Source organism: Manihot esculenta, chromosome 12 (assembly GCF_001659605.2).
Source record: "Manihot esculenta cultivar AM560-2 chromosome 12, M.esculenta_v8, whole genome shotgun sequence".
Lineage (NCBI taxonomy): Eukaryota > Viridiplantae > Streptophyta > Magnoliopsida > Malpighiales > Euphorbiaceae > Manihot > Manihot esculenta.
In genome coordinates this window covers 24,604,142-24,618,064 of record NC_035172.2, presented here as the reverse complement: position 1 = coordinate 24,618,064, position 13,923 = coordinate 24,604,142, and the positions used below count along the sequence as shown (strand labels likewise).

Genomic DNA, 13,923 nt, shown 5'->3' with positions numbered 1-13,923 from the left:
GGCGGCCGAACCTTCCTTCGGCGGCCGAACCTGGTTTTGCCCGTTGGGCAGAACCCTGCTCTGTTTCATGCAAACCTTTTCCCCAAACTACTCAACATGCATAGCAACTACTCCCAACTAGCATATACACATCTATATGCACAAAGGGGTCTAAAACTAACCTAAAACCCCAAACAAACATAGCACATAACACTCAAACATGCTTGAACACCAAAGATCACCAAAAACCTCACCTAAACCTAAACATGCATCCTACCCACACAACCTTCATAAAACCTTCCAAAATCATCAAAGAAGCTCAGGATCTTCACTTACCTCTTAAGGAACTTGAGGATGAAGGATCCTAACGTGGAGATATGGAGAAATCCTCTCTCAAAGCTCCAAGCTTCAAAACTTGGTTCTTTTGCTCAAATCTTCAAAACAACAACAAAACTCTTAAAACCTTTGAAGGATGTGGTGAAAAACATGAAAATCATCAAAGTCAACGTGAGAAGGTTTTGGTTCACCTCTGGCTGCAAGTGGAGGAGAAATATCCTCCTTCTACCGACCTTTGGCCCTTAAATAGGTGGCTGGCCAGACCACCTTCGGCAGCCGAACGTGAATCCGAAACCATGCAATGTTCGGCGGCCGAAAGTGACCTTCGGCGGCTGAACCTTTGCATTTCTCCCTTATTGCTTTTCTTTCAAAACTCATTTCCTTAACACTTTAAACCATTCAAAACTCTTAAAACACACATGAAAACATATGTCTTACCCTTCTCGAGGGTTCCGACACTCGAGATTCCACCAGACGACAGGAATTCCGAGGCCAGACTCGAGCTGGGTATTACATTATCAATTTGCTGATTCGAGCTTACTGTAGATACCAATCACCTCACATTTGTTTTTTTATATATTGACTAATCATAATTAAACTCTGTTTCAATCTATCATATCCAAATAAAATATTCAAATTCATACCATAATATTTTGAATTTGAAGCTATTGAAGTTCAATATCAAAACTTCGTATATCCGTAAAACTACATATAATATGTCGCTTTATTTATTTTGTTATGCCCGTAACAAAAATATTGATTAAGTTAAATAATGTAAAAAATTAAAAAAATAAAGCATTAATTAATTTCAATAAGAATTGTTATATTTTTTTAGCTAAATTATTAACATTTTTTAAACATAATAAAATAATTTAAATTGAAATAAAAAATCTGAATAATAATATAACTAATATTTTTTTAATATTTTAAAATATTTTAATGAATAAATAATTAAATATAATTATAATATTAAATTTGAAAATATTAATTATTAACGTGGATATTCCCTTAGTTATTAATAAATTGAGACAATTTTCTTCTTCTTTTTGTTAATTTGTTATGAGTAATTTATATTTAATTATTATAATTTTTATTATTTCAGCTCCTTAATATATTATGATTTTAATTAAGCATGTAATTGGTCAGTTAATTCTAAATAATATATATATACAAATATATATTTAGCCATTCAAATTCTACAATTTAATACCAATTTTTTTCTATATAATAAAATAGAATGGCGTTAACTTCACTTACAAAATTAGCTAAAAAGTATAATTATGTAATTGGTCAGTTTAATTGCAAACTGAATAAAATAATTGAAAATCGAAACTTAAAAATATTAAGAACCTAACCAAACTAATAATCAAGGTATAACAAACCAAACCAAATTGGTAAATTTGTTTTGAGAATTTGCTACAAATCAAAATCAACAAAACTTTAATTTTATGTTTTGTTTTTAACTTTAGGAAAAAACCACAACAATCGACAAATTCATCTACATTAACACTTGAGCAAATATTAATATAAATAAGCTTTGATTTTCAAACAAATTCATTTAATTTTTTTCAGATAAACTTCAAGTTTTCAACAGCTTATATCAAAATAATAATTAATAATACTAATAACATAAAATTATCTAAATTTAAGAATAGATCAACTTGAAGAATATGCTAAAATATTGTCTACACTATCCTATAAAAAAAGATAAAAGTACATAAAAAGGGACAAATTTTCTTTACTCTTAAAACTCAGCAACTCTGACACTCTCTCTCTCCTCATCTTTTTCCTGTAACCTTTCTCTACAACCTTTGAAGAGATACTCCACCATAGAATTTATAGATCTAATTTAAGTGTATGAGAGTTCTCATTGGGAGAATCTCCGATAGATCTATGATTAAGGCTAACTAGAATTGGTAAAATATATATTATTATTTATTAAAAAAATTTGATTATTTATTTATTTAATTTTATAATTTTATATATTCAAATTATTTAATTTATCTATGAATGCTAAAATGAGTAACTAATATTATTTTGAAAAAAGTATTAAAAAATTTAAATTTATAAAATAAAAGAGATTTTTTAATTAAGTGATTTTAAAATAAAAATAAATTAATAAATTTTTTAAAAACTTAAATACCTCATAGTAATCTTATTGAACATTAAAATCTGCATCCCAAGCCTACTTGTGACATCGGTTCGCCATCCCCCGACAATAAACAGCACAACTGAAAACGGAAACGTTTTCTTTCGACCATAACCTCGTAGATATTTAAACATCCCGAAATTCCAAATTCATTTCCCTTCCGGGCTTAAAGAGGGAGAGCCGTGGCAATGAAGAAGTTCTCGATCTCAATACTCATAACAATCTCACTCCTCCCCTTTCTCTGTTCTTCGTTCTCACCGGAATCCCCAACCGATCGCCGGATTTTAGTCTTGCTTGATGACTTTTCTCTCAAATCCTCCCACTCCATTTTCTTCAACTCACTCAAGTCTCGGGGATTCGACCTCGATTTCAAGCTTGCCGATGATCCCAAGCTTGCGCTTCAGAGATATGGCCAGTACTTGTATGATGGCTTGGTTCTCTTCTCTCCTGCTGCTGAGAGTAAGTTCTTGGATTTCGATTTGTTTCTTTCTAGTTACGCTTACATGGATCGGCTTTTTTGATTTCTCAATTATTTTGGTCAGGATTTGGAGGTGCATTGGATTTAACGGCTGTGCTTGACTTCGTCGACTCGGGACATGACTTGGTTGTAGCCGCTGATGCTTCTGCATCTGATTTGATTAAGAGCATCGCCACAGAATGTGGAGTTGATTTTGATGAGGTCTGTTTAAATAATTTGTATATATTTATGGACATGCGTTATCCATAGGTATTATTTTCCCATTTCGAACTTTATTATTTGATAGAATTTACGCAATACCGCAGGATCCATCGGCTATGGTCATCGATCACAAAAACTATGCGGTCTCAGAGATCGAAGGTGATCATACGTTGATTGCTGCAGATGTTTTCATTCAATCTGATGCTATACTGGGAAAAACTGAAATTGAGGTTGGTTTTATTGTTCTGTTCATTTCTCATATTTCTTTTGAATTTAATGTTTAACCTCTGAACGTTTAACTTTATGTAATGAACAGGCCCCTGTACTTTTTAAAGGTGTTGCTCATTCTATAAATGCAGCCAATCGCCTGGTAGGGTCAAATATGACTTGGTTTTCTTCTTTGTTAATATGGCTAAAGTTAAAAAGTGTACACAGATTAAGGTTCTTGCTTGCTTTTCTGTGATGTATTTGTATAGGCCTTGAAAGTCCTTTCAGCTTCTTCTTCAGCATATTCAGCCAATCCTAGTTCCAAGTTATCAAGTCCTCCGTCACTCACTGGAGCTACCATCTCATTAGTTTCAGTAGTGCAGGTAAGTTGGATCTCATTATCAACCAACCTCCTCTCTTTCTTTCTCTCCCCTGCTGCCACCCCCCCCCCCCCCCCACACACACACACACAGACCTAAACACATGCTCCTGAGTTGACATGGGCGAGAGAACTGTTTTCATTTTATAATTTCTTATTTATAGTTATAATCTCATGTAAGGCTCTACTATCCATACTATGGTTGTGCCATTATGCATGTCTTTGTTGCTCTAGGACGAAGATGTTTATATCTGTCAATTAAGCAAGAAAACTAATGAGTAAGATTAATATGTGGTTCCAGTAAATCTGTCTACTGGATGTCATGATCATCTCTATCTGCTGGGTTGATACATAATGTTTTTCTGTTTATAGTTACACTGCTTAATTATTTGGCTATTTGACAGTGGGATGCCTCAGTGTCAACTGTAAACTGTAAACTTTTTACCTGGCTTGAGCTTTGATGAAAATAAATTTTAAGAGTATGCTCCCTTCGTTAACAGTTTTTACGTGATGCAGGCCAGAAACAATGCTCGAATTATGATTACAGGCTCCATAGATATGTTTAGTAACCGGTATGTAATTTTTGTGATTGTTTCCTGCACTATTAATGTATCTCTAGTGAGTACTTATTCATTTGATGGAGTCTCCTTTCTATGTGATTCAGGTTTTTCAGATCAGGTGTGCAGAATGCTGAGAGCACAATAAAGTAAGTTAAGCTGTTGTATATTGACTTCTCTTTTCGTATGTATCATTGGGGGCTTCTAGGGTTTTTAAAACCATCACACTATTCTGATTCACATTTATACTTCTGTAGGATACAACTAACTCCACATATTAATCTAATATGTAATGTGATAGCTTAGGATGGGAACCTAATTTTTCATGCATTTCAAAGAGTACATGAAAGTTAATCTACCACATTTTGTTTAGTCACTTTTTTAACTGGCTAATCTAATAGATAATTGTCAAAGGCACAAGGCGCACAATACACTTGAGGCCTAGGCACCATGTGCAAATTGCAAGTGTGAGGTTCAATGATATGAGGATTCGAATACGTGTATAATGTTTTCATTTTGTTGTATTATTAATTGACTGCAAAAAATTGAAAATAACAACAATAATAACACATAAATAGTAATACTGCTAAGAAGATAGCTACTGGACTTGACCACCATAAAATATGAAGCATATTAGTTATGCATGGTAGACTAGAGTGCAAGGAAATTGCAAACTTAGAACATAACCTCAAGGGATCTTAGCTTTGCAAAAGATCCATGTGTATGCAAGAGTAAAAGAATAGCAACCACCACCAAGCATAGTGCAGTAGAGGACACACAGACACACACCAAATGCTTCACTTTCTTCATCCATCACCTTAAAATAGGTCCTCTTACCTGTAATTTCTAACAGGATAGCCCAAACCTAGAAGCACTTCTGTTTGCCCCTAAAGACAATCACTTTCAGTAGGAGGGGGAGGGGTAACTTCAACATGAGATCAAAACACCAAATCACATTGTGACATTCACCTTGTACAAGTTGATTAAATGTACTTATTTATTAACTTAAATAGAAGGATCTAGTGGTTAAACCCAAATCATTATGACAAGAAAAATCCAACAGTACAAGTGAAACTGACTAATAAAAGGTTAAAATAAAGAAAAATCCCTCATGGCCCTAAGGTGCACGCTAAGGAACCCCATAAAACCACTCGTAAGCTAGCTTGGGAGCACTAAGGGCATCTGACCTTGGGCTTGGTTGAAATCATAGTTGTTTATGCCCTAATTTGCTAGGCTGACCTAGGTTGCCAAAATGTGAGATCCAGTAACTCAACAAATGTTGCAGAAAAGAGGACAACAATTCAGGAGAAGAATAGTAATTAATAAAGGTAATATGATTGTTTATTTTAAATTATTGGAAATTATATTACTTTAATAATTCATGAGCAATAACAAAATATTTAAAAATATAATAATATATTATTATTTGAGGAAAGAAAATTTTTGACAAATCAAAAGTATAATTCACATACCACAAATGTGTAATAATTCAGGATGATGAAGGGAGGAGGAGAAGAACTTTAATATTTGATGAAGTATGATAATTATTTCTTAAATTATTTTAAATTATATTACATTATTTTAAAATTCATGATAATAATGATGTGTAATTCACATACCTTGAATGTGCAACAATAATGCTAATAATAATAATAATATAAGCCCACAACTTATATTATTAAATATTAGTTAAAAACCCATGATATTTTAAAATATTGTTGTGTTTTTAAATTAATTGATAAAATAATTTAATAGTATATTGAAGAAAAATAATAGAAATTTGACTTTCTTTTTTTACTTGTTTAATCTTGTAAAATTTATACATCATAACATTTGAAAAAAAGGAATTATTATTTGATTTAGTGTTTTTAGTAGGGGTGTACATTCAGTTGGTTTGGTTTCAAATCGAACCGAAATAAGAAAAAATTGATTTAACAAAAAATGCTAACTGGAACCGAATCGAAGTAAGAGACTAACCGAATCGAACTGAATTGATCGGTTCAGTTAAAAACCTTCGGTTTTGAGACAAAGATTCAAGAATTCGCAGTGTAACACAAACTAGCAAACTGCAAACCCCAAATTCCCAAATACTAGATGCAATCCACCTCAGATCTATCTAACCAATCCATTTACAAATCTCAATAAACAAATACCCATAAATGTATACATAATAAACACATAGGATTCAAATATCCAATAGAGGATTCAAAATATATAAAATATCCATAAAATTAAACAATGGAGCAGGATCGAACAGATAAAGATGGCGCAGAGGAAGGATCACATGGATGAAAATGTAGCAAATGGAGCAAACAAACCAGGCGTCGATTGATACGAGTAAGGAAATAATACGATGCTTCAAAGATTTAAAATGAAAAACTCCAAATCATGACAATTCAAGTTACTGTCGCTTAATTCAAGGTTTATGAGATGAGAACTATATTTGGGAAGCATGGGAGAATAAGGAAACAAGCCACATTCTCTTCAATACATGTGGATGCACAACACAATTTAGATCGCATAATGCATGTATGGCCAAATTGTATTTAGGCCAGTTTTATTATTTTGGTATTTTAGTATTTTGTGGGATTTGTTTCAAATTAATTTGGCCTATATTAGAAGCCAAATTCGTGCAGTCCATTTAGGAAAGAGATTTCTCCAAAATAATTTAGGAAAATGATCTTTAATGTAATCCAGGTTTTACTATTTGACTAGATACCCTTCCTATATTGTAATTACACCTTCCTACAATAGAATTAGGGTTTGAAGGCTATAAAAACACCTTTTAAGTGGCAGCCACAATAAGCCAATGAATAAAAATGATTTTATGAACAATATTTGGTTCTTCTCCATTATTTAGCAACTTATCAAGATTTAACATTGTGGCGTTTTAATATGGATCTCCTCCATGCTTAGTTAACTTATCAAGAATTTCTTGTGGCGTTCTCAAAACTAGATTTGCTTGATTATATATGTTTCTAATCACATTAGTTGGTTAGGAGTGCAGTAGAGCAACCTTTCGGAAGATATCTTTGCTTTGTTTTTTATCAAGTTGTGTGACGGGATTTTTATCACATATTGATCCTGGATTTCGCATCATCGATGAACAGTGGAGCGGCGAATCACCAAGGGAGTGGGCTCATGAAGCAATACCGACAACCAATAGATCGACAGATGTAGGGAATGTGAACCCATTACTTTTGTCAAAAAATATGAATCCATTGGAGCTAGAAGAAGAAGAAGAAGAAGAAGAAGAAGAAGAAGAAGTAGATAGGTGAGGAGTGAGAAACAGCAAGGAGGATGAAGAGTAGGGAAGGAAATGGGGAGAACGATGATGAAGAAGAAGGATTGAAGGAGGAATGACATTGGGATTGAGAGATGAGGTTGGAAGGGTGGCTGCCGTATACACTAGGTTAGAGACATTTGGGGAAGAAAAGTTTATATAGTTAGGTTTAAAAGGGCAAAACGGTGCAGTATTAAAAAAATTGGTTCGGTTCAGTTAATTCGGTTTTTCCATTGAATTAATCGAATTGAACCAAAAAATCAATTTTTTTAAAAAAATTAAAACTGAAACTGAACTGATCAATCGAAAAACCAAACCAAATGAAAATATTGGTTCGATTTGGTTCAGTTTTAACCGTTGAATGCTCGGCCCTAGTTTTTAGATTTGGGATTGTAAAATATAATGTAATTCACATACTACAAACCAAATTGATATGATTCATGTAACATGTTCTACATTGATGTCAACTAAGTTGCCGCTTGTGCAAACTATTTCTAGCTGAGTGGCGTAATTTGCATGTCTGCATGATGATCCAGGACATCCATTGTTCTAGGCAACTGTAGGTGAAATTGGAAATGAACGCACATGTTTGGCAGGTATGGTCCAACATCGTGCCAATGGCATCATGCATATACCTATGTAAGACATTTATGATACTGTTTCCCTTTCTGTTCCCTATTTTGGATGCATTTGTGGGTAAGCAATAAAACAAGCGTTCCAAACAGAACTAAAAGTCCATCAGCAGTAGAAGTTTATCTTTTCAGATTTAGAGATTTATCTCCATTTGAATTTATTAAGTAGTAGGTTAGATTTTTATCTTTATCTTATTAACTAGACAAGCGACCATGTCCAATTTAAACTCTTCTTGTATCTGATTAGTTATTTACATTGTAAGCCTTGCTATAAAAAGGAGTTATTACTAATGAATAAAACAATTCTTTCAAGATTTGGAGCTCTCTTTCAACGAGCTTTGAGGTACTCCAGGTCTCCAGCCCCCTCCATTGAGCTTTCATGCTCTTTCATCATAAGTTCTACTCGGAGAGAAGGGAATAGCAATAAAGGTCGTGACGCGATCCTTAGCTAGGGAACTTAACAGATTGGTATCAGAGCCACTTGTCATGGGAGACCAAAGAGAGGAGTTGTGATCAATGCTGCAGGAATCACAAGCTGTGAATGAAGCCAGATTCGCTCAAATGGAAGCCCAGTTCCTCAACTTGTCCAAACAACTGCAGGAGTTATTGGCAGTATCTAACACAAGCCGAGGCAAGGAGACAGCAACTAGCAGTAGTAGTCAGTCGACTTCAGCTAACAAACCTGACGGAGAAGGATTTGTAGGTACAAGGGCAGGGATGATTCCCAAATATACAAAGCTAGATTTCCCTCCATATAACGGAAATGATGATCCATTGATATGGTTACATAGCTTTAATCAATTTTTCTAAAACCAAAATACACTTGAAGAAGACAAGGTCAAGCTGGCAGCTTTCCACATGTTAGGGAAAGCTTATGGGTGTACAGGCTAGAACATAAAGAGCCAACTCTCTCTTGGAATGATTTCCAGGAGCTTTGCAACATGTGTTTCGTATCTTCCCTCTGAAACAATTTGTTATGGGAATTATTCAACTTAAAGCAGATTGGATTTGTGGAGAACTACCAATGACAATTTCAAAACTTGTTGGCCCGAGCAAAAACGGTGAGAATGGACCATCAAGTAGATTTATTTACTGCTGACATAATTGAAAGTATCTGCCCTGATGTGGAAATGTAGTGTCCACCAAACTTAGCCACAACCATGAATTGGACCCGAGCATTTGAGAGAAAACAACAACTGAGCAAAACAGGATCTTGCAAACCTCATTCTTGGGTCAGTCTGAAACCCCCAACCACAAACATAACGACATCTTCATCAATTAAGCAACTTTTGGTTCTTGGTAACTCCATACAACAGTCTAGCACAAGCAGTGTCATAACATCCTTCATCTTAAAGTTAAGTAGCGCAGAGATGGCAGATAGAAGGGCAAAGAGGCTTTGTTAATTGTGATAAAACATACTCCTTTGGGTGCCAATGCGAGAAGCTGTCTTGGATTGAGCTAGAACAGGATGCAGCAGGTGAGTCTCCAGAATTGATGACGGATGAGCCCACTATTTCCTTACATGCTATTTCTGGATTAAACAAAATTCACAAATGATGCAGGTAATAGCTGAGATTAAGGGCTGTCCAATTACAATATTGGTCGACTTGGGAAGCACGCATAATTTCATAAGTCAGGTTGCTGCCCAACGACTTAAGCTGTTGATTCAACCCCATGCTGGATTGCAGGTAGCAATAGACAAGAGAAAAGGTTCAAGTACAGGGCTGTGTGTTGAACAGTGGCAGGCCAAAGGTGAACAATTTCCTAATGAATTTTATTTATTACTGTTAGATGGTTTTGATGTAGTTCTTGGAGTATAGTGGCTTAAAACTTTAGGATGCATTGTCTGGGATTTTGAGGCTTTAACCATGGATTTTATTAGGGAAGGGAGGCGGGTTATATTACATGGCCGACAATAAGAACTCAAGCCACAGGTCCATTCTATAAGAGATGCAGCTACTCCTCTTTAGACTTAGTGTTGGCAGAATTTTCTGACTTGTTTCATGAGCCGGATGAGTTGTTGCCAATAAGATCGTGTGATCATTGGGTTTGTCTGTTCCCTGGATCCTCACCTGTAGTAGTTCAGCCATATCACTAACCACATTTGCAAAAAGATGAAATTGAAAAACAATGTGCATCCATATTTTAGCAAGGTATAATTCGTCCTTGCCGCTCTCCTTTCTCATCTCTAGTGTTACTTTTTAAAACACAAGATAGTTCGTGGAGATTTTGTATAGATTACAGGGAATTAAATGTTAGGACTATCAAAGATAAATTCCTAATCCCGTGGCGATGAATTGTACGGGGCTCAATATTTTAACAAATTGGATTTGCGCTCGGGATACCACAAAATTCGAATGGATACTGGAGATGTGGAAAAAACAACTTTTTGCACACATCATGACCGTTTTGAATTCTTAGTTATGCCGTTTGGCCTTTGTTACAGTCCCAGGTTATGAATAGTGTCACAGGTTTGCTTACAATAAAATCAGTGTCCAAGGCCGAAGCCGTTGGTTTTCCTTGATTGTTTCCTCGCCCAATTGTTGTTGTTGTGAGCTCAATAAAGGGAGTTTTGACCTTTTAAACTCATTGAGAGAGAGTTCAATTCTCAATTTAGATGAAATAAATCTGCTTGTTTTATTTCTAATTTTCCAGCAGGGAATAGTGTTACTTTTTAACACAATTCTATTAAGATAAGAGTCCTATGGAATAAGAAAACTAAGAGATAAGATAAAACAATCTAATCCTAAAATAAAGGATAAAACAATCTAATTCTAAAATAAATTAAATACTTTTTAACACAATTCTATTAAGATAAGAGTCCTAGGGAATAAGAAAACTGAGAGATAAGATAAAACAATCTAATCCTAAAATAAAGGATAAAGCAATCTAATTCTAAAATAAATTAAATACTTAGCAATCTAATCCTAAAATAAATCAAATACTAGAAAAGAGTCCATAACATCACTCCCCTCTGGATAAAGAGCTTGTCCTCAAGCAGCTCAAAGGTCCATTGAATTAAAATCTCTGGACTGCTTCTTTAGTGTGTGCTTTCACTTGGATCACGCCAATCGTCGACCTTTAACCAAAAGAGTATCTTACATTGATGATCCGCAGTATAACGTTCATCACAGTTGTAACGCAGCTCCTTCGCACGTCTATCCGCCATTTCGCCTTTAGTCAATCTCTTTACCATAGGGCCCTGAGTGCTAGTGGTGTGACTAACTATCAGAATATTATTGGTGCTTTGATTTTGCAGTAATGTGGATGATAAGGGTGCATATTGTTTATCCCTCACCTAAGTTGGTGAAAAATTTCCTACAGCTTTATTTTGTATCAAAGTCTATCTTTTCTCAAAGGTCCTTGCTAAGCTCATAGCCGTTGCTAGATTGGGTGGACTTTGAAGTTCCACATCCATTCTAATCAATTTAGTTAATCCAGCTATGAATAACTCCACCTATTGTGGACCTGGAAGAACTGCACACCTTTAAAAACTTCCAGGTCTAGTTTGAAAATCCATAATTGAGCCTATCCAATCATGTGGAATGCCGCAAGTCCCATTTTGTCGGCTTTTGCAGTTCTTTGATTGTGGAAAAATTGATCACAACGGTTCAGCCACTCCAATGCGTCTTCCATGCCATCATAGGTAGGAAAGTCCAACTTAGTGTAGTGCGGCACTATTGTAGTTCCAGGTCTAACATCAACCCGATCTTCAGTTCTCTAGAAAATTTGATTGTTGTTGTTGCTACTGCTTGTTCCCATTTCAAGATCTTGATTCTTCCTCTATTCAACCTATTGAGCTAAATTTAATTGCTTAGTTATGGTTTCAAGTAATCCTCGAATCTCTCTTTGTTCCTGAAATTGATGTTGGTAACTTTCTTTAGAGAGTTTGATATGGGATTCTAACTTTTGCTGTAGATTATTTTGACCTCCTACGATGCTAGGCTCTGATACTAATTTATTATGATCTTGGGTTATGGATTGCGTCATAGGTTTGCTTATAGTAAAATCAGTGTCCAAGGCCGAAACTGTTGGTTTTCCTTGATTGTTTCCTTGCCCAATTGTTGTTGTAAGCTCAATAAAGGGAATTCTGACCTTTGAAACTCGTTGAGAGAGAGTTCGGTTCTCAATTGAGATGAAATAAATCTGTTTGTTTTATTTTTGATTTTCAACAATATATATAAAGAATAGCGTTACTTTTTAATACAGTTCTATTAAGATAAGTCCTAAGGAATAAGAAAACTAAGAGATAAGATAAAGCAATTTAATCCTAAAATAAATTAAATACTTAGCAATATAATCGTAAAATAAATCAAATACTAGAAAAGAGTCCATAACAGTCTTACTAACGCGCCTTCTACTTTTAAAGGCACTTATGAACAATGTGTTTTCTCCTCTTTTGAGAAAGTTTGTTTTGACATTTTGATCCACAACAAATTATGGGATGAGCATATGAGATACATTCAAGAGGTTTTCACTTTCTTACGTTCGCATCATTTATTCCTAAAGCGCTCTAAATGCTCTTTTGGTGTCAAACAGGTGTCCTATTTAAGTCATGTCATAAGTGGCACAGGGGTGACAGCAATGTAAGCGAAATTTCAGCAATAATTGAATGGCCAGAACCACATTCCATTAAAGCCCTTCGCAGTTTCCTCAGCCTCGCAGGCTAGCATCGAAAGTTTATTGAAGTCTATGGTAATATAGCAAGTCCTCTCACAAAATTATTGAAGCAAAATAATTTTCAATGGTTTGTTGCAGCTAGAGAGGCATTTCAACAACTAAAAGCAGCACTCAGCAAACTCTCCGGTTCTTCAATTGCTAGATTTTGATTTTGAATTTGTGGTTGAATGCGATGCGTCAGAGGGAGGTATAGGGGCTGTTCTTCAACAGCATGGTCATCCAATTGCCTTTTTCAGTTAGAAATTGGCTGCAAGACACTTCAAACTAGCAGCGTATGATTGTGAGCTTATTGGGCTAGCTAAAGCAGTGTAGACACTTGGGATCAAGCATTACAAGAAAGAGATCTAGTGTTAGTTGAAATTCAAACTCGGCTTAAGCAAGCTCAAGTTTGCATGAAAGCAACATATGACAAAGGTTATTGGAGGTTCTATTTGACAAGGGTGCTTGGGTTTGGCTACGTCTCTATCCCTATAGACGTCTTTTTGTTACCAAACAACATCATCATAGTTGGCACCTAAATTTTTCGGTCCCTTTCAAATAACCGAACTGATTCCACCAGAGTCAGAAGTAGGAACTGCTTCCCCAGGACGCTGAGATCCTCTACCACTATTAAAACCTTCCTTGTTCTCACCTCCATTATTCTGTCTGCCACTGTCATTATGGCTAATAAGGGCACTAGCACTAGTGGTATGTGAAGGAACTGAAGAGGAAGATTTTGTACGCAACACCCTAGTGAAAACATCATGTAACAATATTTTAGAGTAAGAAAGAATTTGAGATTTAGCTGTCTCAAACTTTAGAGGGAGACCTGCAAGGAAGCTCATAATAGCAATTTGCTCTCGTTGAGCTTGTTGAGTTTTCACATTTGTGCTAAAAGGCATCAAGACATTAAGTTTCTCATACACTCTTTTGTGAGGTCAGAGTTTTATCCTGTTTCTCAGTTCGATACAACGCTTTATACACATTATAAAGGCAAGAAATATTCCCTTTGCCAGAGTATAAAAACTACAAATAATCCATTAATTCTTTAACAAATTCACAG

The 13,923-nt window shown here is 35.1% G+C and overlaps 1 protein-coding gene across 3 annotated transcripts in view; it reads left to right on the top strand.

Moving 5' to 3' along the window:
* The first annotated feature begins 2,501 nt into the window (after positions 1–2,501).
* LOC110627590 (dolichyl-diphosphooligosaccharide--protein glycosyltransferase 48 kDa subunit) overlaps positions 2,502–13,923 on the top strand; it is a 48,254-nt gene continuing 36,832 nt past the window's right edge. For 2 of the 3 annotated variants that reach the window (XM_043948756.1, XM_043948755.1), the window contains exons 1-7: positions 2,502–2,923; positions 3,007–3,143; positions 3,248–3,373; positions 3,460–3,513; positions 3,620–3,733; positions 4,246–4,301; positions 4,394–4,435. In XM_043948756.1, coding sequence (XP_043804691.1) covers positions 2,653–2,923; positions 3,007–3,143; positions 3,248–3,373; positions 3,460–3,513; positions 3,620–3,733; positions 4,246–4,301; positions 4,394–4,435 — 800 coding nt within the window. In that variant the 5' untranslated portion in view covers positions 2,502–2,652. The remainder of the gene's footprint in view (positions 2,924–3,006; positions 3,144–3,247; positions 3,374–3,459; positions 3,514–3,619; positions 3,734–4,245; positions 4,302–4,393; positions 4,436–13,923) is intronic. The other variant, XM_043948754.1, reaches the window with a different exon arrangement.